Raw genomic sequence first — 26648 nt, 5'->3', positions numbered from 1 at the left:
CGAGCGGTCCCTTTGGAGGACGGGGGTCCCTGTGGGGGGTGGAGGTCATAATGTCCGGAGTCACATGGAAGACTGGGGTCGCGACAGCTGCCTAGCGGACGAGGTCCTGACTGAAGGGACCTCCTGAGGCACCGGAGAATGGGGTTCTCCACTGAAAAGGCCCCACGAGGGATGGAGGTCCCGACCCGAGGACTCCACAGAGGACGTGGGTCCCCATCGAGCACCACCTGGGCGCGGTTCTGAGTGATCCGTCCCCCCTAGGCGGGCTCCGAGCGTGAGGGACCCCTCTCCCCCAGTGGACAGCTCCCCTGCCCAGCTCACTCCACCGAGCGCAGCACCCGCCTCGCTGGGCTGAATGGAGTCGTGAAGGCTCAGAGGAGGGACAAATTGGGGACACCTGACCGGCCGGGCTGCATGGGACAGGACGGCCCGGGACAGCTGTCGCCCCTCCTTCCGCGCGGGGCCGGCTTGGGGGCGGTGCCTGGCGGGGGTGGGCGGGCCCCGCAGCGGGGGGTGGGGGCGCAGTCGCGGGTTCGTGGGCTGCGGGACGCACCGGGCTGGGGGCTGGGGTGGGACCCGGCGGGCGCCATGGAGCTGCTGTCCGCGCTGAGCCTGGGCGAGCTGGCGCTCAGCTTCTCTCGGGTGCCGCTCTTCCCCGTCTTCGACCTCAGCTACTTCATCGTCTCCATCCTCTACCTCAAGTATGAGCCAGGTGAGCCCGGGCGGGCGCAGGGTGGAGGGGCTGGCACCGCGGGGCGGGGGCGAGGAGGGGGGAGTCCAGGGTCGTGGCGGGTGACGGGAGACGGGTTCGGGGAGCAGGCAGGTGCTGGGATCGTGGGGTCCTCCCATGCCGGGGTGCGAGAACCGTGGGGAAACGTGAGGGAGGGCGAGGAGACGTGAGGGCTGGGGGAGGGGAAGCAGCTGGGGCCTGGAGGGCAGGAGAGGACGCTGATAGTTCAGGGGAACAGGTGTTGGGGAGTTTGCAGGGAGAGAAGGTCGGGGTCCTCGTAGGTAGGGTCGCATGAAGCTGGGTAAGGGGCGCAGGTCGTGATGAGGGGTGGTCGGGGTGGGCGCCGCGGGCTCGGCTGATGTCTTGGCCGCCCGCAGCGGTGACCTCCCTCCTTGCCCTTGGCCGGGGAGCCGGGGCGGCAGCTGAGTGTCTATATTAGGGCCGGTCGCGCTGGGGTCAGTTTCAGAGAAAGTGACACCGGTGCCCCCTCCCCGCTGCCGCTCAGGGAGGCGGCTGCGCTGGACCTCTGCTCCCGCCGGAATTCTTCCAGCTCTGCCCCATCCTCTCCACGTCCTGAGCCCAACCGGCCCGGGGTGGGGTAACTTGGGGTCAGTCTTCTCCCCGCAGCTCCAGACCCCCATGGAGAATCGCAGAGGGGAGGACCCGGCTTCTCGGATTTAAACACACACACACACACACACACACACACACGCACCATTTTTAAAATGAGGATAAATGGCCTCCACAGAATGTTCTATTTTTACACAAGGCCCAGGGACTAGTGATTGTTCTCCCAGTGTTTTAATTATGCTAGTTACACCGGCAAACTACATGGACAGTAGAATTTAGCTTTAGAAAAAAGATTAATCATCCAAAACTTTGTGACCCTTTCTCCCACTTAGATATAAATTACCCCATAGTGTCTTCTGAGAATGGAAATAGTTTTTTTTTTTTAATGATAAAAATAGGTGCTCCTGTTTACTTTAAAATCAAGCCGAAAAGCACAAAGGAAAAGAGAGAGAATTGCAGTTGATGAGGTGGCCACCCTTCCAGACCCCTCTTCTCTGCACTTATAACCCCCAGGGTTATGAATGTAAACCCACCATCTTATGCAAAGAGTATCGTACTCTGCTTGCCAAGTGTTTTTGTTCCGTTTTATTTTTGCCAGTCCACAGGCCAGAGCCTTTTTTTTAAAAAAAAAAAAAAAAGCTTTTCTCTAGAGCAGTTACTTTGCAAAGCAAATTAAGCTTTGTATTGTTGTAGCATGACCAAGGGTCGGTATTTCCTGTGTGGGGATGAATTCCTGGTGGCTCAGGCCAGTCCCCAGGCGAGTACAGAACCCAGCACACCTAGGAAATCTCCAGCCGTGGAGCAGGAGCCTCCCAGGCATGTGGGACACCGGCGTCTGGAGGCAAGGGGTCTCCAGGCCGGCTGGGGGGAGGCAGGAGGGGCCAGCATATTCCCACTGGAGTCACAGAGTAAGTCCTTTGAACTAGAAGTTTGAAGGTTCCTGAAGTTTGAGAGGGTTCAATGGTCCTCAACCCTAGCTACACGCTTGAGCCTCCTGGGGGCTCTCAAACCCTCCAATTGACTCAGAATATCTGGGGAGGGCTCTGGTATCCTCCTGTTTGAAGTTCTCCTCCCCCAGTGATTGCTGTCTACTGTCAAGGTTGAGAAACCCCGGCCCAGTACAACTTCTTCCTCCTTTTGTAACTGGGGAAATAGGAAACAGGCAAAGCTAATTTACATACGCTGTGAGCCTCTTGTCCTGTGGCTGGTAGATGCTGGTGCTGGGGTTCCAACCCAGGTCTGTTTGACCCCAAGAATCACTAGGATTACTCCGGGGTCCAAGCAAGGTGTTGGACTTAGCTGTTAGCCCCCGCACACACCCACCCCCTTGGTGGTTCTGCTGAACCTTTGTAAAGATCTCTACGCAGAATCCATGTACAGTTTGCAGGAGCAGGTTCAGAATTTGCAGAATCCCTTCAGAAATTAAGTATTTCCAGACAGTGATGGCCCTCTGAGCACCGGTCCTGGGCAACTGCACAGGTCGCACTCTCAGAGATGAGAGCCAGGCCACATTTAAGGAAAAATCTCCGAATTGGAAGTGATTCTGCCTCTAGCGCAGGCTGCTTACTGAGTCTCCATGAGCTTCAGTTTGCTCATCTGTGAAATGGGCTCATTGGTAAAATCATCCTGGACTTCCTATTGTGACTATCTGTTGAGAACTTTGTCAATGGTAGGGTCTAAGGCACTTGAGAAAGGTACTTAACAATTATTTTTAAGGCAGTGAGGGAAGGTGTTTCCTGGGATGCAGACATTTTCTGGTCAGGCTTTCCTGAGAATGAAGATGAAGCTGGGAGTGTGGTCCTCGAGTGAACAGCATCTGTGTCCCCTGGGAGCTGGTTAAGAAATGCACAATGCCAGGCCCAGACATGCATTTGAATAAGATCTCCATAAGCACACTAACATTTGAGAAGTGATGAACTGTAACAGGCTGGAGCTCCTTTTTTTAAAATATTTTTTTATTGACTTCAAAGAGAGGAAGGGAGAGGGAGAAAGAGATAGAAGCATTAATGATGAGAGAGAATCATTGATCAGCTGCCTCCTGCATGCCCCCACTGGGGATAAGGGCATGTGCCCTGACTGGGAATTGAACCCTGACCTCCTGGTTCATAGGCCAACACTCAACCACTGAGCAGCACTGGCTGGTCTGGGGCTCCTTATTAAACTGAGAGTTGCTTCCTGCGGCAGGGGGTTTGGGTCTGGCTCACTTCCAGGACCCCCAGCTCTATGCAAGAAGACAGGAGGAAGCAGTGGGTGCTGGCTATTGCCTGCATTATTAAAGGAAGGGAGGGAGGGAGGAGGGAGGGAGGGAGGGAGGAAGGAAGGAAGGAAGGAAGGAAGGAAGGAAGGAAGGAAGGAAGAAAGGAAGAAAGGAAGGAAGGAAGGAAGGAAGGAAGGAAGGAAGGAAGGAAGGAAGGAAATGAATTATAATTCTGGTTACCTTAGGCCTGACCTATCCAAAGAACTTTTCAGACCAGTAGTCCTCAGATTAGACCCACTTCGAGAGCTTTAAAAAATCATCTAGGCAGCATCCCTCTACCATTTAAATCAGAATCTCTGGGGGTAGCACCAGCACCAGTATTTTATTTTCTATAGAGCAGTTACTTTGCAAAGCAAAATAAGCTTTGTTTTATTGTAGCATGACCAAGGGTCAGTATTTCCTGTATAGGGATGAATTCCTGGTGGCTCAGGCCAGTCCCCAGGCGAGTACAGAACCCAGCACACCTAGGAAATCTCCAGCCGTGGAGCAGGAGCCTCCCAGGCATGTGGGACACGGCGGCTGGAGGCAAGGGGTCTCCAGGCCGGCTCGGGGGGAGGCAGGAGGGGTCAGCACATTCCCACTGGAGTCACAGAGTAAGTCCTCTGAACTAGAAGTTTTTCCAATACAAATGGCTTATAAAATGCCTTTATCTTATCACACCATTTAAATATTTTCTAAAATATATTTTTCAGTTATAATATTATATTGGTTTCAGGTGTTTTGAAGTTCCCCACATGAGACCCGGGTCTCTCCACCACTGTTTCCCAACCTCGGCACTATTGGTGGTTAAAACCAGGCCATTCTCTGCGGTGGGGACAGCTCTGTGCATTTCAGGGTGTTTTGCAGCATCCCTGGCCTCTACCCCCTAGCTGCTGATCTTTTTACCGTCTCCATAGCTCTACCCATTGTGACAACCAACAATGTCCCCATACATTGCCAATGTCCCAGATATTTGCTCCCAATTGAGAACCATTGATCTAGACCAGTGGTTCTCAACCTTCCTAATGCCGCAACCCTTTAAAACAGTTCCTCATGTTGTGGTGACCCCCCAATTTCATTGTTACAAATTGAACATAATTAAAGCATAGTGATTAATCACAAAAACAATATGTAATTACGTATGTGTTTTCCGATGGTCTTAGGCGACCCCTGTGAAAGGGTTGTTCGACCCCCAAAGGGTTCGCGACCCACACGTTGAGAACCACTGATCTAGACTGAGTCTCAACCTCCAGTGCTATCAAGGACCAGGCAGGTGACAGATGGGAAGCAATAAACCAGCTTTCGAGGACCGTGCCCAGGTGAGATCCAGCCAGGCTCATCTCCACCTGGTTGGGGCTGGAACCATCAGAACTGGTTTTTCAAGGGAAGCTGGAAATGTGATTTGGCTATTGGAACACTTCTTTTTTTTTCTTTTTTTTAAATTAATAGACTTTATTTCTAGAGCCATTTTAGAGCTAGATCAAAATTAATCTGAAACGACAGTTGCTATGTATTACTGACCACCCCCATCACATACACATAGCCTTTCCCACCATCAACATTCTCCGCCAGAGTGGTATATTTGTTACAATTAATGAACCAACATAAATATCAACATTGTTATCATGTAATTATTATTATCATAGATTGACATCATTATCAACCAGTCTATAGTTTACATTAGGAATCTTTGGTGGTGTACATATGAATTTTGACAAATGTATAATGACATATATTCACCATTCTAGTATCATACAGAAGAGTTTTACTGCCTTAAAAATCCAGTGTGCTCCACCTATTCATTACTCTCCCCTACCCTCCACCTGGAACCCCCACCAATCTCTCATCTTTTTTCTTTTTAAAATATGTTTTTATTGATTTCAGAGACATGAAGGGAGAGGGAGAGAGAGAGAGAGAGAGAGAGAGAGAGAGAGAGAGAGAGAGAGACATCAATGATGAGAGAGAATCATTGCTCGGCTGCCGCCTGCATGCCCCCTACTGGGGATGGAGCCAAAACTCCAGCATGTGGTCTGACTGGGAATCGAACAGTGACCTTCTGGTTCATGGGTTGATGCTCAACCACTGAACCACACCAGCCAGGCAACTGCTGATCTTTTTACTGTCTCCATAGTTCTACCTTCCACAGATTGTCAAAGAGTTAGACTCATGCAATCTGTATCCTTTTCAGACTGGCTTCTTTCACTCGGTAATATGCATTTAGGGTCCCTCCACATCTTTTCGTGGCTCGATAGGTCATTTCTTCTTACTGTTAAGTAATAGTCCATGGTATGAATGTACTACAGTTTAATTTTTAAACTATTGAAGGACATCTTGGCTGCAGTTTAAACATTTAAAAAATTATGTGTGGGTACCAGGCCAGTGTGGCTCAGTGGTTGAGCATTGACCCATGAACCAGGAGATTGAGGTTCGATTCCCCATCAGGGCACATGCTCAGGTTGCAGGCTCGATCCCCAGTAGGGAGCGTGCAGGAGGCAGCTAAGCAATGATTCTCTCTCATCATTGATGTTTCTCTCTCTCTCTCTCTCTCTCTCTCTCTCTCTCTCTCTCTCCCTCTCCCTTCCTCTCTCTAAAATCAATAAAAGCTCATTTAAAAAACAATTCTGTGTGAGCTAAGAGAACACTTTCTTGATCTCTGGCTTGAACTGTAAGCTTTTTGAGGGCAGAGGGCTGCTCATCTCCAACCTTGCAAGGCAGGGACTACCAACTCCTACAAGGAAGGAAACTGAGGCAGAGAGCTTTGCTCAAAGGCTCAAGAAAAGAGGATTTAGAGTTGCTGAGAGATTCTGTCAGTACACCTCATATGCTTAGACCTCAGACTAAATAGCACCAAATGAGGGGCAGTGCTCAAAATGCCCTGGGAAACCTTGTAGCACTTCCCTGCCATGGGAATGTCATGGAGCCCATCTAGGAGACCTGACCTGGAGCCGCCGCCTCCCCTCGAAGGCAGAGCTGATTTTTATAAATCCATTCACTAGAATTCCCACCCGCGGGTACTTTCCATTTCACTTCAGTTCCAGGAATAACTCTCACACAATTACTAGGCACTAAGCAATTCTTTCCCTCCTTACAGGCACACTGGGGTGACCAACTCAGCCAGGTTTGCCCAAGACAAGAATCCAAAGTCCCATGTCCCTGGAACTCTTAGGCCCCAGGCAAACTGGGATAGCACCTAAGCTGATTGAAGCCAGGAGAGGGGAGAACTTTAGTGGCAAACCTGGGGCTGAAACCTATATTTTGCTGCTTCTGGGTGCTATCCCCAAACCAAGGAGTGTGGCAAAGGAAGGATCTAGGGGGACTGTTTTTCAGCCCCCGCCTTGCTATGGGTCTTCAGGGCAGGTTGTCTCCATCAGCCTCAGTCTTCCCATCTGTGGCAATGGGGAGACTGTTCCTGTCCTTCCAGGATTGCCAGGAGGGTATTGATAATGATAAGAAACATGATGATTATACTGCACACTGCATTGATTCATCAATACAACTCCATGAATGGGGTACTCTCATTCTCTCTTTTTGTTAATCCTCCCCCGAGAACATGCAGAGAGAGAGAGAGAGAGAGAGAGAGAGAGAGAGAGAGAGAGAGAGAGAGAGAGATCAATGGGAGAGAGAAACATCTATCGGTTGTCTTCCATCTGCTCCCCAACTAGGGATCAAACCCGCAAACCAGGTATGTGCACTGACTGGGAATCAAATCTGCAACCTTTCGGTGCACAGAACGAAGGCTCAGTCAAATGAGCCTCATTCTCTTTTGACAGCAGAGGGAACAGAGACTGGGGAGGGAGCAGTCATTTGCCCAAGGCCATGCCTGAATGAGCAGCAGAGCCAAAACTCAGGCGTGTGACTTTATTTTAATTAGGACTCACCATGACACAAACATGGAACCTGCTTTACTCCTGTGAAACCCAGGTCCTCACCCCCACTCCCCAGGCTCAGTCCCTGGGATAGCCCCAGAGGGCATCCAAAAGACCCTGGAAAGAATTCAACCTCTGGAGGCTATTTTTAAACGCAGAGGTATCCATTTCTGCAAAACATGGGTGCCTCACCTGACCTGGTCCCTGCAGGCCCCACCAGCTGCTCCGAAGGATTACCGCTCAGCTGGCAGGGTTTTAAATAGACACTCCAGAGAAGAGAACGCTGCTTTCTTAAATCCTGTAATTAAATCCTTCAATGCTGAGACTTTAGGACAGCGGTTCTCAACCTGTGGGTCGCGACCCCTTTGGCGGTCGAACCACCCTTTCACAGGGGTCGCCTAAGACCATCCTGCATATCAGATATTTACATTACGATTCATAACAGTAGCAACATTACAGTTATTAAGTAGCAATGAAAATAATTTTATGGTTGGGTCACAACATGAGGAACTGTATTTAAAGGGCCAGATGGTTGAGAACCACTGCCTTAGGATAATCTGGCAGGGAAAGGTGCAAGTAACTGCATGGTGAGATTGAAGAGGGAAAATTTGGCTCCAGTCATCGTTAGGAGTTGAGCAAAGAAGGGATTAAGGGTTTGCACCTGACAGAAGGAAAGGGACACACAGAGAAAAAATAGTTTGTCCAAGATCACATGGTCAGTTGGTGGGGATGGCAAAGAGGAAGGGGAGTGTGTTGATGATTTACTCTAAAACAGCTTTTATTAGGCATGCTTGCTCATTATAAAATGTAGTATATGCAAGAGAATGGTTAAATAACTTGTGATCTAGCTCTATGATGGAACATTGTACAACAGTAAAAAATGAATATTATTTTTAAAAATATTGTGCTCAGTGAAAGAGACGAAAACAAAAGGCCATGTTATATACAGGGGTGGGCAAAAGCAGATTTACATTTGTAATACAAATAAACAATACAATGATTAATAACAATACAAGACTAAACTCTGTTTTGTGTACTCACACCTGTAAACCTACTTTGCCCACCTCTATATTTCCATCTACATGTACTATATAAGTTTTAGGACATTTTCATCACCCCAAAAGGAAATCCCATTACCTGTCACTCCCCATTGCCCCTCCCCCAGCCCCTGCCAATCACTAATTTGCTTTCTGTTTCTATGAATTTGCCTGCTCTGACATTTCATATAAATGGTATCCTACAATATATGGTCTTATGGCTTTTTGTGTCTGGCTGCTTTCACTTAGCATGTTTTCAAGACTCATCTATGTTGTAGTATCTATCAAGACTTCATTCCTGCCCTGGCCAATGTGCCCAGTGGTTAGAGCATTGGCCTGCACACCGAAGGGTTGAAGGTTTGATTCCTGGTCAAAGGGCACGTACCTGCATTGCAAGTTCAATCACCAGCCAGTCAGGATGAGTGCGGGAGGCAACCAATCACTGTGTCTCACATCAGTGTTTCTCTCTTTCTCCCTCCCACCGCCCCAAAAGACTTTATTCCTGCCCTAGCTGGTTTGGCTCAATGGATAGAGCGTCAGCCTGCAGACTGAAGGGTCCCAGGTTTGATTCCAGCCAAGGGCACAAGCCTGGGTTGCGGGCTCGATCCCCAGTAGGGGACGTGAAGGAGGAAGCCAATCAATGATTCTCTCTCATCACTGATGTTTCTGTCTCTCTCCCTTCCTCTCTAAAATCAATAAAATATATTTTTAAAAAAGACTTTATTTCTTTTTTAAAATTAATTTGTTTTCCAACTAGAAGCCCATTGCACAAAGATTCGTGCAATAGGCCTTCCTTCCCCTGGCTGCCGGCACTGGTTTTCCTCTGGCACCCAGGACCCAGGCCTTTGATCCGGCCACAGTGGAGAAGCCAAGCCTCTTAAGTCTTCAGTCTTCGCTCCGCGCCTGCTTATGCAAATTAACCGCCATCTTTGTTGGGTTAATTTGCATAGTCACTCTGATTGGCTGGTGGGCATAGCGGAGTGACACCAATTTGCGTGCTTCTCTTTTATTAGTGTAGATTACAGTTGACATACAATATTATATTACTTTCATGTGTACAATATAGTGATTAGACACCTACCTTACAAAGTAATCACTCCAATAAGGACTTCATTCCTTTTTAAGGCTGAATAATGTTCCATTGTATGGCTAGGTCACAGTTTGTATCTATATATCATTTGATGGACACTGAGGATGTTTCCACCTTTTGATGATTATGCTGCTATGAACATGGACTTTTAAAAAAAATGTTTTTATTGGTGTTTAGAGAGAGAGGAAGGGAGAGAGGGAGAGAAATATCAATGTGAGAAATGTTGATCAGCTGCCTCCTACACATCCCTTACTGAGGATCAAGGCCACAACCTGGGCTTGTGCCCTAACCAGGAATCGAACTGGCGACCTTTTGGTGCCTGGGACAATACTCAGCCAACTGAGCCACACTGACTGGACAATTTATCTTTCTGAGGTCCACAGTTCAATTCACACGCCTTCTCTGTGTCTGTCTGGAATATTATTCAGCCTTAAAAAGAAAGGAAATTCTGACAGGTGCTACCAAATACTTTACGATCCCACCCCCTTACCCCCTGCCTCCCAGGAGCAGTGGAGCTGGCCCGGCGCCACCCCGTGGCATCCTGGCTGTGTGCCATGCTGCACTGCTTCGGGAGTTACATCCTGGCTGATCTGCTCCTCGGGGAGCCCCTGATCGACTACTTCAGCAACAACTCCAGCGTCCTGCTGGCCTCCGCTGTCTGGTAAGCATTGCCAGGCTGGCGGGCGTGGGAGAGCAGAGCCGGAGGGCAGGGGTGACCCATTCACCAGAGAGGTGGGAGGTGGGAGGGACTGGGATCCAACAGCACAACCTCCACAGTGGCCCTGAGGGCTCTGCTCTGTTGCTCAGCTCTGTCCTGAGCCAGGCACGCAAGAAGGATACAACCTTGCCTCCCAGGGCCCCCAGAATCTCTCCCCCTGATGCTTGGCATTCTCTCCCCGAAGGTACCTGATTTTCTTCTGTCCCCTGGACCTCTTTTACAAGTGTGTCTGCTTCCTGCCTGTGAAACTCATCTTTGTGGCCATGAAGGAGGTGGTGAGAGTCCGAAAGATCGCCGTGGGCATCCACCACGCGCATCACCACTACCACCACGGGTGGTTCGTCATGATTGCCACTGGCTGGGTCAAAGGTAAACAGGACCATAATGATGACAACCGAGAATCACCCAGTTGAGAACCCTGGTCCAGGGGTCCATATTGGGCAGCCAGGCTGAGGGGTACCAGGACTGCTGCAGGGGTCCAGGCTCCCCTTTAGCCCACAGCTTTAGAGCAAATGAGAAGATTCTTTCCAGAAGTTTAACCGTCAAAGGCAAATAGGACAACGATGAAACAATGACAGCTGATACCCAGAGCAGGGTTTCTCAATTGCAGCACTACTGACATTTGGTGCTGGATCATTCTCTGTGGTGGGGGCCATCCTATGAATGGCCAGGGGTTGAGCAACATCCCTGGCCCCCACCCACCAAGAGCACCCCCCCCCCCGCAGTTGTGACAACCAAAAATGTCTCTAGATGTTGCCAAATGCCTCCTCGGGAGACAAAATCACCTCAGTTGTGAACCCCTGGTGCATGTCAGGAACCCCAGCTCGCAGCCGCTCCTGGAAAGGGTATTCTTCCTGGAAATGTAACCACTGTGTCTCCAGGAAGCCCTGTACCAATTCCCCAGGGAGGTAGCATGTCCCCCCAGGGGGCAAGTGGCTTGAGAAAGATTGGGAGCTCAGAGTCCTTCGGAGAGAGACCCTCAGGCTCAGCTCAGGGTCCTGGACTGGAAGCCTCAGGGCAGACAGCCCAGGTTGGTCCAAGCCTTTCAGGTGAGGTGTGAGTTCAATTCCTTCACGCTTGTTTTGCTCCCAATGTGTTGCTGTGTGACCTGCGGCCCGCCTCTGCCTGCTCTGAGCATGTTTCCTCACCTGCCACTGATCCTCAAACACCCGGCTCATTGTCCCCCTGGGAGGACTCCAGGAGCCGAGAGTCTGCTTCCTTGGGGGTGGCGGGTTCGTTCAGAAGCACCCTGTTTCGTAGGCTCTGGTGTTGCCCTCATGTCCAACTTTGAGCAGCTGCTCCGAGGGGTCTGGAAGCCAGAGGCCAACGAGATCATGCACATGTCCTTGTGAGTACCCCGTCCTCCCTGTCTGTTCCTCCTGTGCCCCCTGGACCTGACCCTGGATTGGGTACTTCTGGTAACTTGGAGGTCCAGCCCCTGATTCTGCTTTCCAGAAGCTTCCAGAGGACATATCTGGGGGAACCCAGAGAGGGAACCACGACTCTGCCTAGGGGACAGGGGCAGGCAGAGATGCGGGGAAGTCAGATACTTGATTTGGGTTTTGAAGAGTGAATAGGAGTTTTCTGGCAAAGAAGGAGCCTCTGATTCAGAAGGCCGTCACTTCTGCCAAGTCAGAAAAGCAACAACAATTCTGCCTGGTTCTGCAGGGTAGGCGTGCAGAGGTGGGTGGGGAGCATGGGGCACGGAGTGGGGGAATGCGGCTGGAGTTCCAGGTAAGTGGAGAACGGTGGGCAGGGCCAGACTGCAGCATCCAGGACCTAACCCAGAACCCCGCACTGCATTTAGCCTAATGCATTTTTAAAAGACCTCACAGGGTCAGGCTAGTTCAATCTTCTCCCAATCTACAATAAGTAAGACTATAGCTATTAAAATATGACAAAATTAAAAGGCTTACCCATAGACCAATGACACGTCCCTGTTGTTTTACACTTTGGAAAATGTGGCTTTATCTCGTTTCATCTCCACGAGAAGTCTGTTCCCACCCTCAATCCACTGACAGAGAAATAGGGCCCAGATGGCTGCATCGCCTGCTACTAGGCAGGCCAATGGCTTCCCCTCTCGGATTCTATTTCTGCCTCATCAGCTGAGGGGGAGGCTTCCATGGAATCACAGGCATAAACCCCTGGGCCTGGTACCCAGTGAGGGCTTTGGAAATATCATCGTTAGGTACATGCAGTGAGTGGCAGACATCAGGAGCAGAAGTCGTGGATCTGTCTCTTGCAACAAGTTAAAATCATAGAAACCCAGCCTGCTAAGGAAGAAAAGGAAAGCTAAGAAAATGGTTTGTTGTAATCCCACATCCTGGGGAGTGTGCTGTTTGGGGGTCCCTAAGACCACCCTCGGGTTTGATGATTCACCGGGACTCACAGAACCCGGCAAAGCCCTTTTGCTCAGGGTTACACTTTAGTACAGGATACAGACTAAAATGCGCAAAGGTAAGAGACACCTGGGGCAGCATCCGGGCGAGACCGGGCTGAGCTTCTGGCTGTCCCCTCTCCGTGGAGCCGTGTGGACGGCGCCTGTTTCTCCCAGCATCCACGTGCGACTATGTGCACTGAATGGTCACAGCCAACTTCCAGACTCTGGTGGCAAGGGATTTATTGGGGCTCAGTGACACTGACATAGCTGACCACCTGTGTGACCAACCTCAGCCTCCAGCTCCCCTAGAAGTTGAGCTGATACCACAGGGCCCAAGATCCCCACCGCACATCACACTCTGACTCTCTGGTGTGACCCAAAGTCCCCAAGGAAACAAAGGCTCTTGTCACACAGACGCTCCCAGCGCTTAGAGCGCACCTCCCAGGCTCCAGAGACAAAGGCCAGATCTCTCTTTGAGCCAAGTTAACCCTTGACTGCACAGAGACACCACCTCCTCCACGCCATGTGGGTCTTTTCCCATTTCACACTCAGCCAATGGGGGCTGGGGCCGGCTGGGGGCAGGCAGAGGAGGGGGTCTGGGTCAGAGGAACAAAGGCCTGAGCCGTGCAGTGCCTCCCAGTAACCATGGCTGTCCCCTCCAGCCCCACCAAGGCCAGCCTGTACGGAGCTATCCTCTTCACCCTCCAGCAGACCCGCTGGCTCCCGGTGTCCAAAGCCAGTCTCATCTTCATCTTCACCATGTTCATGGTGTCCTGTAAGGTAAGCCTTCCAGTCCTGACCCACACCCACCTGCACTTTCCTGTCCAAGAAAGGAGACTCCCAAGTGGGGATGGAGGTCGGGACCTTGCCCGTAGGCCTGTGCATGGAGGGGGGTCTGAGAAGAGCAGTGTCCAGCAGGTGGGCTCGGGAGTGAGGGAATAAGTCTTTCCCAGCAGAAGGCCCAGCCAAGGGAAAGCTGAGAGGGGGCCAGGAGTGTGCAGGGTCTGCGTGCCTTGGTGTGGAGAGTAGAGGGACAAGATGCAGGAAAGGTGCCCTCAGGACGCTGGGCTAGACCAAGAATGGGGCTGGTGTGATCGTCAGGCCTGGAGTTGGGGTCTCCCCGCCCTCCAGGAGGAGTCTTCAGGGGCCACTTTCTCCTCCCTCCCTGTGGAGCTGGTCCAGAGGTACAAAGGCCTGAGCCGTCTAAAGAGAATTAGTGACTCCAGGCCAAGCAGCGCTCCTCCCTGAGCCCAGGTGTGGGAGTACTTCTGGGAGTACTGTCCCACTGAGCCCAGCATGGTCTTGGTTTTAGCACCAAAAGTTCCACATCCTGGGGCAGTTGGTCACCCTCCTGGGGGTGAGGGGTTGTGCAGCCAGAGGGCTGGGTGTGGCCTACCTCTGACCTTGATCTGGCTGATCTTCTCTCCCCCCACCCCCTTGGCTTTCTCTCTCCATCTCTCTCTGTCGCTCTGCTGTCCCCCTGTCCCCCTGCCACCCCTCCTCAGGTGTTCCTGACAGCCACTCACTCCCACAGCTCCCCTTTCGATGTTCTGGAGAGCTATGTCTGTCCCGTGCTGTTTGGGACGGCCTTGGTGGGTGACCATCACCACGACAACCACGGTGGGGCCCATGGAGGGTCCCACGGTGGCAGTGGGCCCGGCTCCCCGCACTCCGCCATGGCCACCAAGTCCAAGGAGGAGCTGAGTGAGGGCTCCAGGAAGAAGAAAACCAAGAAGGCAGATTAGGGACTGGCCCACGGGGCTTGTGGGGTGCTGGGGAGAAGACCCAGACCCAGAACCTTCAGAGTCAGGGGTGGGGGAGGTTTCTTGGGCTCAATTGTCCCCTCTCCAGGCCTCACCTTCCCTGTCTGCAAACTTGGGCCTTTAACCCACCCTCTGGGGCTGATGTGAGGGGTTAGAGGAGATATGGGGTACAGGGCGTTTGTAGGAATGGGGTTTCTCTCTGTGGAACCCCTGTTGAGCCAGATTTGGGGGGGAGGGGGCACAGAATCATGGCAGTGGCTCCAGCCAGAAACACGGACAGTTATGTTCTTGGCTCTATTATTTCCTTCTAAAATTATGTTTTGACTGAATTTCAAGCATTATTGAGACATTTATTTGACGGATGATTCCTGAGTACCTCCTGCGAGACAGCTGCTGTGATTTCCAATCTTGCTGACTCCTCCTGGGCGTCCCTGGGCAAGGGGCCTCCTTCCCTGAGCCTTGCGCTCCCCATCTGTGCAATGGGGTCCCCTGGCCCTCCTCTGCACAAGAGCTGATGTGAGGCTGGACGTGAACCAGCCTCGTGTGCTCAGAAGCACAGTGCAGTCAGCAGGAGAGCCATGGCGGGTGTCCCCTGTGCTTGAGAACTGCTTTGTGCTTTAGATCGTTTGTGTCTGTGGGTTGGAGACCCCGACAAGTTACCTGGCAGGAAGGAGGCCTTCAGTAGACACATCTAGGCCAGACTTGAGAACTTGGGAGGGTGGGAAAGGCTTGTTCTGATCCTTGGCTTCGGGCTATCCCTAAACCAAAGAAATGCAGCTGGCTGAGCGGGGGCTCCAGGGTCCAGCTATGTCCAGGGGGCTCCAAGCACTCGCTGTTGGGCCCTGGAAGCATCAGGCCTTCCTCACGCCGGCTCATTGCTGCTCGTTTAGTCACTCAACAAACATGTTTCCGCCTACTCTGGGGCAGGCTGGGAACTTGCTTCTGGGTGAATAAGGAGGACGGGAGCTGAAGGCCCCTCCCAGCTGCCTTCATCTAATCCTAAGTCACCAGGATGTCTGAGAGAGCTGGGTAGATTGAGTATGGCCAGTCGCGGGTGGGAGTTTGGGCCCAGACCAGGCCAGCAGAGGCTGCCCTCTGCGCATGGGTGCTCAGAGTGTGCTCAGGGCATCAGCCTGCAGCTGCTTCGAGATTGTCTTGGAGTTATTGGGGTCCCAGGTGTTGCCCAGCTGCTGGGAAAGTGCCTTGATCTGGTGATACCTGGGAGCTGAGTGGGTCCTAAGACTGTAAGGCCCTGAATTCATCCTCTTGCATGTCCATCAAGGCTCGGCACGAAGGTTCAGCAAATAAATCTGTTGTGAGAGAACCCTGTTGGCTTATCTGATTCATTCCTACTTTTTTCTTTTTTTAAAATTTTAAAAATATATTTTTATTGATTTCAGAGAGGGAGAGGGAGAGAGAGATAAAAAACATCAATGATGAGAGAAAATCATTGATCGGCTGCCTCCTGCACACCCCCCACTGGGGATCAAGCACACAACCCAGGCACATGCCCTTGACCAGAATCTAACCCGTGACCCTTCAGTCCGCAGGCCGACGCTCTGTCCACTGAGCCAAGCTGGCTAGGCCCCTGCTTTTTTCTTAGAGATGCTCAGAGTTTCCTGGGGAAGGAGGCTCATGGCAGCCCTTGACTGCCAGTGGGAAGTAGTGGCCGTGGGTGAGGTCTGGGTTCAAATTTTTGCTCTGCCACCAACAGGCCTCCCCTTTTCCAAGCCTGTTTGCTTCTTGGGGAGAGGGGGTGATAATTATCATTGTCCTTCAAAGATAGATGGGATTCATTGGAGTGTTTGGGATTTGCAGCTAAGAGCCTGTGCAAGATTCTGTTCATAGAAAAAAACAAGCCACAGACTGGGAGGAAATCTTTGAAAATTATCTATCTGATAAAGAATTGTATCCGGAATATATAAAGAATTCTCAAAACTCAAATATAGAGAAACAGCCCAATTTTAAAACGAGCAAAGGACTTGCGTGGACACTTTGCCATAAAGAATATAGAAATACGCCCACGAAGAGACACTCAACATCCGTGGCCATCAGAAAAATTGGTGGGAAGGTACCACTTCACACTCGTGAGGATGACTACAAATAAATAGACTGGCCATGCTAAGTGCTGGGGAGGATGCGGAGCAGCTGGGACTCTCCTACACTGCAGACCGTGTAGCCAAGCATGTCAAACTCAGAGGCGAACACGGGCCAGATAAACGAGGTTGAAGTTTACGTGGGCCGCAAAAAAAACAGAAGCTTCAATTTTCATAGAAACGTAGGTTTATTTCGATAGAGACATGCTGAATACAAAGGGCCGAAATAAACAAGTAATCATTAGCATAAAAAAATAGAACATTTTAATAAAAGTTAATGTTTTTTCTTGAACGTGAACTTACCAGACACTGAATAACTGCACAAATTAATAAGCGTAACTCAAATAAACCTATTTTTCTTGTTCTCCGAAAGCGAAATATTTCCTGTTGTGCACGCCAAACAAGTCAGTACAAGACTAATGACGTGGCAAACGGCTGCTAAAATATTCGCTGCTGGTATTGGTGGAGGGAAAGGGTGCGCCTGTGCGTAAGGCGCTTAAGGGAAATGAATGCAACACGATTATAGTAATCAGTCATTCGTGAATGTTGTAGTTTGTTATTCATAATTATGTATGACAGGATATTGTAAAAATCAAGTTATGAAATTTTTATTAAAACGTTTCTTACATACCGTTATATTGGCTGGGCCGCAGAAATATTCGCTGTGGGCCGCATGCGGGCCCTGAGTTTGACATGCTTGGTGTAGCCCCTTTAGAAGACAGTTTGGCAGTTTCTTAAAAAGTTAAAAGTGCACTTATCATATCACCCAGCATCGCACTCTTGGGTATTTGCCCAAGAGAAATGAAAGTGTGTCCACACAAAGACATGTACATGAAAGTTCATAGCAGCTTTTTAAAAAATTGTTGACAGTATTACAGATGTCCCCCATTTTCCCTTTGCCCCCTCCACCCAACCCCTGCCCCACCGAAGGCCTCCCTCACACTGTTGTTTATGTCCATGGCTATGCATATATGCACATACCAGCATGTTCTTTGGTTAATCTCTTCCCATCCCTCCCACCCCATTCCCTCTGAGAGCTGTCAGTCTGTTCCATGCATCCATGTCTCTGGACCTATTTTGTTCATCAGTTTATTTTGTTCATTAGATTCCACATATAAGTGAGATCATGTGATATTTGTCTTTCTGTGACTGGCTTCTTTCACTTAGCATAATACTCTCCAGGTCCCTCCATGCTGTCGCAAAGGGTAAAAGATCCTTCTTTTTTATAGCCACATAGTATTCTTTTGTGGGAATGTACCACAGCTTTTTTATCCACTCAGCTACTGATGGGCACTCTTAGCTATTGTAAATAACACTGCTATGAACACCGGGGTGCATATATTCTTCCTGAATGGTGTTTCGGGGTTCTTAGGATATATTCCTAGAAGTAGGATCACTGGATCAAATGGCAGTTACATTTTTTAATTTGAGGAAACCCCATACTGTTTTTCGCAGTGGCTGCACCAGTCTGCATTCCCACCAGCAGTGCACCAGGGTTTTGTTAATAATAGCCCCAAACTGGGAACAAACAAATGCCCAAAAAAGGTGAATGGATAAATAATTGCCCCATCCAGTGGAATACTGCTCAGCAATAAAAAGGAACAAAATGCAACAGCATGGATGAGCTTCATATGCATTGTGGTGGGTAAATAAAAGTCACCCAAAAATAATGCACATTGTCTGAGTCCCTTTTTATAAAATTCTAGAAATAGAAAGCTGATTAATGGGTGCTTGGGGAGATGTGGGTGGGAGGGATGGCAAAAAAGCACAAGGTGTCTGGGCGATGGATGTCTTCACCACCCTGATTGTGGTAATGGCTTCATGTGTCTATATACCTCACAATTTATCAAATTGTATACTTATTAATATGAACAGTTTAGTGCAGTGATGGCGAATCTCTTGAGCTCGGCGTGTCAGCATTTTGAAAAACCCTAACTTAACTCTGGTGCCGTGTCACATACAGAAATTTTTTGATATTTGCAACCATAGTAAAACAAAGATTTATATTTTTGATATTGATTTTATATATTTAAATGCCGTTTAACAAAGAAAAATCAACCCAAAAAAATGAGTTCGCGTGTCACCTCTGACACGTGTGTCATAGGTTCGCCATCACTGGTTTAGTGTATGTCTATGGTACTTCAATCAAGCTGTAAAAAAAATCGTCAGTAAGAAAAACACACACACTTAAAATTAGGCAAAATATTTGAATAGATAATTCAAAGAAAATACATGGATGGCGGGTAATCACAAGAAATACACATTAAAAGCACAATGAAATGCCACTGCATATCTGTCATGGGCTGAATTATGTTACCCTCAACATTTATACAGTATGTTGAAGTCCTAAGCTCTAGTACCTCGGCCTGTAACCATATTTAGAGAGAGGGTCTTCAGAGATGTGATTAGGTTACAATGAGGTCTTTAGGGTGGACCCTAATTCAATATGATTAGTGTCCTTTTAAGATGAAGAGACGAGGACACAGACACACGCAGAGGGAAGACCACGAGAGGACACGGAGAAGAGGATTGTCTGCGGGCTGTGGAGAGAGGTCGCAGAAGAAACCAACCCTGCCAGCACCTTGATCTCGGGCTTCTAGCTGCCAGAAGAGTCAGAAAACACATTTCCGTGGTTTAAGCCACTCAGGGTTTTGTTCTGGCAGCCCTAGCAGATGAATACAATAGTGCTCAGAATCGATAAAGTAAAAATAACTCACAATACCAGGTGCTGCTAAAGACCGGGAGCCACTGGGACACTCACATGGTGCTGATGGAAAACAGCTGGGCAGTTTCCTATGGAATTAAACGTCACTTACCATATAACACAGCGATCCCATTCCTAAGCGAAACGCAAACTCGTGTTCACTCAAGAAACGTTTAAAGCAAGCTGATTGTGGTAGTCACCGAGAGCTGCAAGCATCCCAGATGTCCATCAGCCGGTGAGTGGATGGACATTATACAATGACCCCATCATACAATGAATACTACTCCGCGATGCAAAAGAAAGAAACGTCTGATACACACAGCAAAGTGGAGGAATCGCAAGTGCATTTGCTACGTGAAAGAAGCCAGGTTCCCTGTGTCCTGTGCACTCCCATTATAGGGACTTTAGGAAAGGCAAAGTTAGAGGCACAGAAAGCAGGTCAGCCGGCACCATGGGCAGGGGGTGGGAAGGGAGATGGTCTGGGAAGGGGCCAGGGGCATTTGGGAAGGCTGACGGAACTGTTCCATATCTTGATGTGGTGGGGAATCCATAACCATATCTTTATCAAAACTCATAAACCGTGCTCCAGGAATCCTACTCTCATCTAAAACAGAAAGGATAAAGCAGAATAGGCACTTGAATCTTAGCTATTGTAAATTGTGCTGCTATGAACATAGGGGTTCATATATCCTTTCTGATTGGTGTTTCTGGTTTCTTGGGATATATTCCTAGAAGTGGTATTGCTGGGTCAAATGTCAGCTCCATTTTAAAAAATATATATTTCTTTATTGATTTCACAGAGGAAGAGAGAAGGAGAGAGAGATAGAAACATCAATGATGTGAGAGAATCATTGATCGGCTGCCTCCTGCACGCTCCCTACTGGGGATCGAGCCCACAACCCAGGCATGTGCCCTGGGCCGGAATCGAACCCAGGACCCTTCAGTCTGCAGGCTGACACTCTATCCACCGAGCCAAGCCGGCTAGGGCTCCATTTTTTATTTTTTGAGGAAATGCCATACTGTTTTCCACAGTGGCTGCACCAGTCTGCAGTAATAAAGAACATTACAAACTGTTGAACAAAAATAGAGGCAAAGAAGCATGGAACAGACTGTCAAACTACAGCGGGAAGGTAGGGGAGGGTTGGGGGAGGTTAAGAGATCAACCGAAGACTTGTATGCACACATATAAGCACAACCAACAGACGCAAGACACTGGGGGCAAGGGGATGAGGGCAAGTGCCGGTGGGTAGGGAAGGCCGGGGGGAGGTCAGTGGGGAGAAAAAAAAGAGACATATGTACTACTATTTGTAATACCTTAAACAATTAAAAAAAAAAAAAAAGAATAGGCATTCGAAGCTTCCCAGACTGGTTCACATCCTGGCTTTTCACCTGCGAGGTGTGTGGCCAGGGGAGGTGTGTGGCCAGGGGCGGGCGACTCCCCTCTCCTCACCTCAGTCTCCTCTGAGGATGACTAGCAGGAGTGGCTGGGAAGCCTTTGGCCCGGGAGGGAGGTCTGGATTGGATTACAAAAACCAGCTCTGTGCGTCCAGACACTTCTGCTTGGCTTCATCTAGCACCTGGTGGGTGTTGACGACCAGCCAGCCGGCTCCCTCCTTCCAGCACAAATGTTCTGGGATCTCATTTTATGAGAGGACAGGCTGTACCAAAATAGCCTCCCAGCCTATTTTGGGAAGAGGGTGGGCAAGCGACTGGCAGGCTGGTTGGGGATGATTGGTGGGGCAGGCTGGCCCTGCGGTCCCGTGCAGGTGTGAGAACGCTGAAGGCCGCCTCTCAAGTGCAGCCTAATTTTAGCTGCAGGAGGCGTACTCAGCAGCTTCTTTGATTATTAGCTGAGAGAAAGGTTCTTTTATTATTACTGTAAAATACGCAACATAAAATTCACCATCATAACCATTTCTACAGATCCACAGTTCAGTGGTGTGAAGTACATTCACATTGTCACACAACCATCCCTACTGCCCAGCTCCAGAACTCATCATCTTGCAAAACCGAAACTCCACACATTAAACACTAACCCCGCCCTGCCTCCCCCAGCCCCTGGCACCCACCCTCCCACTTCTGTCTCTGTGAATCTGTTCTAGGAACTTCATACAAGTGGACTCACACAGTATCTGTCCTTTTGTAGCTGAGTATTTCACTCAGCATACTGTCCTCAAGGTTCACCCATGCTGTAGTACATATCAGATTTCCTTCCTTTTTAAGGCGGAATAATGTTCCATGGTGTGAATACTCGCATCTTATTTATCCCGTCACCTGTCCGTGGGCACTCGGGTTGCTTCTATCTTTCCGATGTTGTGGATGATGCTGCGGCGTATGCAAGTATCTATTTGAGACCCATACAGTTCTTTGGGATATATACCAAAAGGTGAAATTTCTGAATCGTATGCTCATTCTTTATTTAAATTTTTGAGGACCCACATCCCATCACTTTTGTTGTATTCTATTCCTTAGGAGCAAATCCCGGGTCCCCTACACTCAAGGGTAGGGGTTATGCAAAGGCGAGGTGCCAGGCATGGGGTTCACAGGACCACCTTAGACGGTACCCACCATGCCTCATAAGCAAATCCAGACCACACTGAACACAGAAATTTCTGTTAAGTGCTTGCAACATGCCAAGCACATAAGCATGTGATGTACAAATCGTATGTCTTTGAGGTGGGTTATTTTATGGGGGAGGGGGGGAATTAGGCTCAGTGGAGAAGCAACTTGGAGAGCTGATAGTGGGGCAGAATTAAAATCCAAAATCATGCCGAAACCGGTTTGGCTCAGTGGATAGAGCGTCGGCCTGCGGACTGAAGGGTCCCGGGTTCGATTCCGGTCAAGGGCATGTACCTGGGTTGCGGGCATATCCCCAGTGGGAGATGTGCAGGAGGCAGCTGGTCGATGTTTATCTCTCATCGATGTTTCTAACTCCCTATCTCTCTCCCTTCCTCTCTGTAAAAAATCAATAAAATATATAAAAAAATAAAATAAAATCCAAAATCATATTCCAAAGCCCAAGCTTTTTTCTTTACACTTCACTTCTCTGAGTCTTTTTTCCCCCTTGGGAAACAGCTTTATTTACAAAACAGGTCTAAAATAAGAACATGAATGACAAGCCCTTGGGAATGTGGGAGCGCTGGCTCTTGGGGACCCATGTGTGAAGCCCAGGCAACCAAGCAGAGGACCCAAAGGAGGGCTGGGCGTGTGAGGGGGACCTAAAGTGGGAACTCCTTGTATTTCTTGCTGCCCCCACGGCGGTCCTGAGGCTGAGCTTTCCGTTTCTTTTGCTTCTGTTTGGCAGCATGCGCAGCCACCATGTCACTGAAGTCTTCCTTCTCCACTTGTGCCTGCTGCTCCCTTACATGCTCCTCATACTTCCGGGTCATGGCCATGGGGTCCAGCTCTAACTCTTCAGGTGCCAGGGCCACTTCCACACCTTGTAGCTCAGGGGCCGGGCCCTTACGGCTCATAACCGTGGACATGTCATAGATGTGGGTCGATCCCAATCCGGCTCCCCCAACGGTGGCCGTTCTCTTCTCCGGCACCACAGTGAACAGCTGAGGTGTCTCGCTTCCACCCATCGCTTCCTCCGTCTTCTTCTTCCTCAGCTCAATGAGTTCAGGAGTCTCCATTCCAGCTGGCACTGACGAGAATCCTCCAGGAGTGATGAGGCCACTGTCTGCAGGGGTAATAAAGCCTGTTTCATCTGGCTTATCTTCATCACTTTCCTCCTCTTCCTCTTCTTCTGAAGACTCCTCATCAGATGGCTCCAGCTCCCCCCCGCCCCCCCCCCCCAGGAGTCCGATCAACCTCTTCTTCCTCAATCTTGGTCTGAAATTCAGCGGCATTGGTTCCAAATACATCCCCATAGAGTGGTTTCCCCCTTTCATCTACTGGGGGTTTGCCCCAGCCACCAGCATGGTACCCAAAGGAACAGCTCTCAGGGATGGGTGAGTTCAGCCCAGGGATCTTCAAGTTTGGGTACGACGGGGGTGGTCCATATTGCTGCATGGCAATCAGCCACGGGGAAGGAACTTTGTGAGCATTTGGTCCTACTGGCATCCCCAAGGAAATCCTTAGCTTATCGGAAAGAACTCCTGGCTTCTTCTCCTTCAGCCGTGTCTCAAACTCCTTCCCCTCATAGTACGGGTCCCCATGGATGGTCAGCTTCGCCTTGGTCTGCCACTTGAAGAAGGCGTCATGCAGTTTCTGGTAGTCAATGTCGATCTTCCCCAACTTAGGCCGAACCTTCTCTCGAATTTTTGACTTCATAGTCTTCTGTTCTTCCTTCTCCTGCAGGGCCTCCCGCATCTCCTGGATGCCTGTGCGTTTGATGAAGTCCAGCAGCTCAAAGGGGGGTTTCTCAATGCCTTGTTTGCCCTGCAGGTACTTGCACTTAAAACACCAGTGGCGTGGCACAGGCACGGAATTCCGAGTGGCCTTGAGGGGGACCAAGAGCTTAGGGTCCTGTGCTGTCACATCATGTATCTCCACAACATCGGGCCGAGCCACGAGCTGCTTGAGTTCAGCCACAGTGAAGCGATTCATTCGGCGCAACTTCTTCTTGGACAGGTTAGGGGCTTCTGGCTTCTTTTCCAGTTCATCATCGCTGCTATCATCATCGCTGTCCTTGTGCTCCTCCTCAAAGCCCTTCTTCTTGGGGGCTGCAGAGTTCTCCAGTTTGTCGAGTTTCTCCGGCTCCTTCTCTTTCTCCTTCTTCACATCATCGGTGAGCTTGAAAGCCTCAAAAATCCTCTTAAAGAAGATGAAGTTGGGCTCATAAATTTCAGGTTCTTCAGTCACATATTCAATTTCAACATCAGCAGCTGAGGACTCGGAGCCACAGGACCGGGCTGGCTCTTTCTCTCGGTCCCCAGAACTCTCAGATGACACCCCTCGTCCCCGCCGGGGCTTTTTCTTCTTTCGGTTCCGATGCTTCCGGTTTCTCTCTTTTTTTGGATACGGATGCTGAGTCCTCCTCAGTCTCTGATGCTGACTGGCCCAGGGATGAGTGTGTGTCTGTTTCCATTTCCTCTTCCTCCTGTTGAGAGTTCATCTCTTCCTGGCGGCTCTCTTTCAGCTGCAGGATCTTTTCCAAAGCCTGGGGGATCTTGGGGCCCACAGAGGGGTCGTCCATCTCTCTGTTCTCATCTCCAAGGGGTGGTGGGGGACCACGAGGCCGGGGAACTGGGGCCCCCATGGGCAAAACAGTAGGAGTGGGGCCCACTGGAGCAGCAGCTCGAGGACCCAGAGGAGTGCGAACACCAATTTGGCCCATGTCTTGCGGGGGCCGAGGGACTGGGCTGCCCATCTTGGCAATCTCCTGCTGCCGTTCTTGCTCCAGTAACACAGCTGCCTGCTTGGCACGCTCCTCTTGCTGTGTCAACAATGCTGCCTGCTGCTGTGCCAGCTTCAGCTGCTCCTCCTCTGACAATGCCACAGGCTCACCCACACGGAGAGGTGGTGGGGGCCCCAAGTTTGGTGGGCGGGGTCCAACTGCCATAGGAAAACCAAGGCCAAGGCCTGGTGGAGGTGGTGGAGGAGGCTGCAGAGTGGGGAGGCCCATAGGTGGCGGTGGCATCGGAATCCCAGTGAGCTAGGGGTCCCTGTTCGGGCACCAATTGTTGGGGTCCAACCCCAGCAGGTCCAGGGGTTCCCAAAGCTGTGGACGGAGTTGGCAAAGAATGAAGGACACGAAGGCAGCGTTCAGTTGATCAGCATGGCGAGGTTCTCTTGCCAGGTTCTGTAGTCAGGTTCTGTGTTTTATTGTCTTGTTACATCTGTATTTATACCAGTTGATTTTAATCCCGTCAATTTCTATTCCAAAGGTTAGGGTGTTTCTTATCTCCATTCCAGGGAGTAAAGGTTATGTAGCTTAAGCATGATTGTTCGTAGTTAAAGTGATTAACTACCCCACCTGGCATTTAGTTAAGGGGTTTTATTCCCTCCCTAACTCCAGGGAAAAATCCCCACCTGCAGAAACAACCTTTCTCGGAGAGGTGACCTTGGTTAAAACACAGAGTGCCAAGAAGGGGAGCAAACATATTAAGAACAGTATGCCATATATGCCAGGTCCCTTGAAACATATGCTGTGCAGGTGTTTCTTCCCTGCAGCGACTGTGTGAAGCAGCAAGGATGGACTGGCTTCCGGCAAATTCCCCCTTTTATATTTTTTAAATGATAGCGCATGTAAATCAGTGGCCACCTCTCGGATTGGGTTGTTTAAGACTTGGAAGAAGACTGACAAGCAATGATAGTGAGCATACCTATAAACATAGTGGATGGAGTGCACAAGGAGCCTTGTTCTTGTAGAAGGTTGCTGGCCTCTTCAGTCAAGGGATTTCAGCTGTCTCCTCAAGTCGGTGGTTTGGTTGTCCTTGTTGATCTGGCTAACGGGCGGCGTCATTGGTGATGGGCTTCCCGAAGCGTCAGCGAGTTGAAGGGCTGCATCAAAGGGTCCATCAGGGCTGCACTTGATGGTGGTGTTGGTGTCCGGGGAGGAGTCAGCTGTGCCCTCTGGGTCAGCTAGGGGAACCCTGTTCTGGCGCCAATTGTTGGGGTCCAACCCCAGCAGGTCCAGGGGTTCCCAAAGGTATGGACGGATTCGGCGAAGAAGGAATGACAGGGAGACAGCGTTCAGTTGATCAGCATGGCCAGGTTCTCTTGCCAGGTTCTGTAGTCAGGTTCTGTGTCTGATTTTTCTTTGTTAAATGGCATTTAAATATATAAAATAAATATCAAAAATATAAATCTTTGTTTTACTATGGTTGCAAATTTAAAAAATTTTCTATATGTGACACGGCACCAGAGTTAAGTTAGGGTTTTTCAAAATGCTGGCACGCCGAGCTCAAAAGGTTCGCCATCACTGCTCTGTGCTGACGTGGGAGGCGGAGCTGCTTTGTCCCCATCGTCACCTCTCAGAACCGGCCGATTCAGTACAATACCAGTCTGGCGGGTGTAGCTCTGCAGCCGTTCCACTAGCTCCTCGCGACTCCCTGCTTGGATCGGAGCTCGATCTCTGCCAATTTGGCCTGAAGCTCCTGGGCAGCCCGGGTGCCATAGTGTCCAGGAGGTGGTGGCGGCGGCAGCTGCAACTCTCCTGTTTCTCTGAGTCTCTTTAGGGAAGCAAAAGACACATGGGCAGAGGTTAACAGAGTCTCAGCCGCCGAACAGGTGCTCAGCAAAGGTGAGAGGCCACCACCCAACAGTTACTGCACATGTGGGTGGTTATAACCGTGTTTACCTTGCACTTTCTGGTTGGTGCCTGCCTGGAGGCATCTGGAAAAATCCCAGCTCAATTAGTGGAGGAAATTAACACCTAATTTGAGCCCATAGAAGCCAACTGAGAGATCAAAGTGAAGGCACACAGGCAGGATGTTGGCAGGCCTGAGAGTGAGTTCTGGTTTTGCTCCTCACCTGCCAAGTGACTCTGGGTGAACCCCTCCTTGTCAAATG

The 26648-nt window shown here is 50.0% G+C and overlaps 2 protein-coding genes across 3 annotated transcripts; one reads left to right on the top strand and one right to left on the bottom strand.

Annotated features, from left to right (window-relative positions):
• Window positions 1-520: 520 nt before the first annotated feature.
• On the top strand, window positions 521-21474 carry TMEM38A (transmembrane protein 38A). Of its 2 annotated transcripts, none has more exons than XM_081091376.1 (6): window positions 521-712; window positions 10034-10190; window positions 10432-10616; window positions 11508-11595; window positions 13290-13407; window positions 14133-15755. In XM_081091376.1, the coding sequence occupies exons 1-6, from the start codon at window positions 589-591 to the stop codon at window positions 14370-14372; spliced, it is 912 nt and encodes a 303-aa protein (XP_080947502.1). In that variant the 5' UTR covers window positions 521-588; the 3' UTR covers window positions 14373-15755. The 2 variants fall into 2 exon arrangements, with proteins under 2 accessions (XP_080947502.1, XP_080947501.1); XM_081091375.1 differs by lacking the exon at window positions 14133-15755 and adding an exon at window positions 21414-21474 and having other exon boundaries at window positions 522-712.
• A 927-nt stretch (window positions 21475-22401) lies between these two features.
• On the bottom strand, window positions 22402-26412 carry LOC308519354 (splicing factor 3B subunit 2-like; the record flags this gene model as incomplete). The annotated part of the gene is given in 6 exon segments (XM_081091320.1): window positions 22402-22988; window positions 22990-24149; window positions 24151-24789; window positions 26064-26206; window positions 26209-26308; window positions 26395-26412. Coding segments are annotated over 6 exon segments (2640 nt in total). The 3' UTR covers window positions 22402-22408.
• Between the last annotated feature and the right edge of the window lie 236 nt (window positions 26413-26648).

The sequence above is a fragment of the Myotis nattereri genome (genome assembly GCF_964212035.1).
Source record: "Myotis nattereri genome assembly, chromosome: 5".
Taxonomy (NCBI): Eukaryota; Metazoa; Chordata; class Mammalia; order Chiroptera; family Vespertilionidae; genus Myotis; species Myotis nattereri.
The sequence above is the reverse complement of the archived record's forward strand: the minus strand, read 5'-3'. Positions and strand labels throughout refer to the sequence as shown.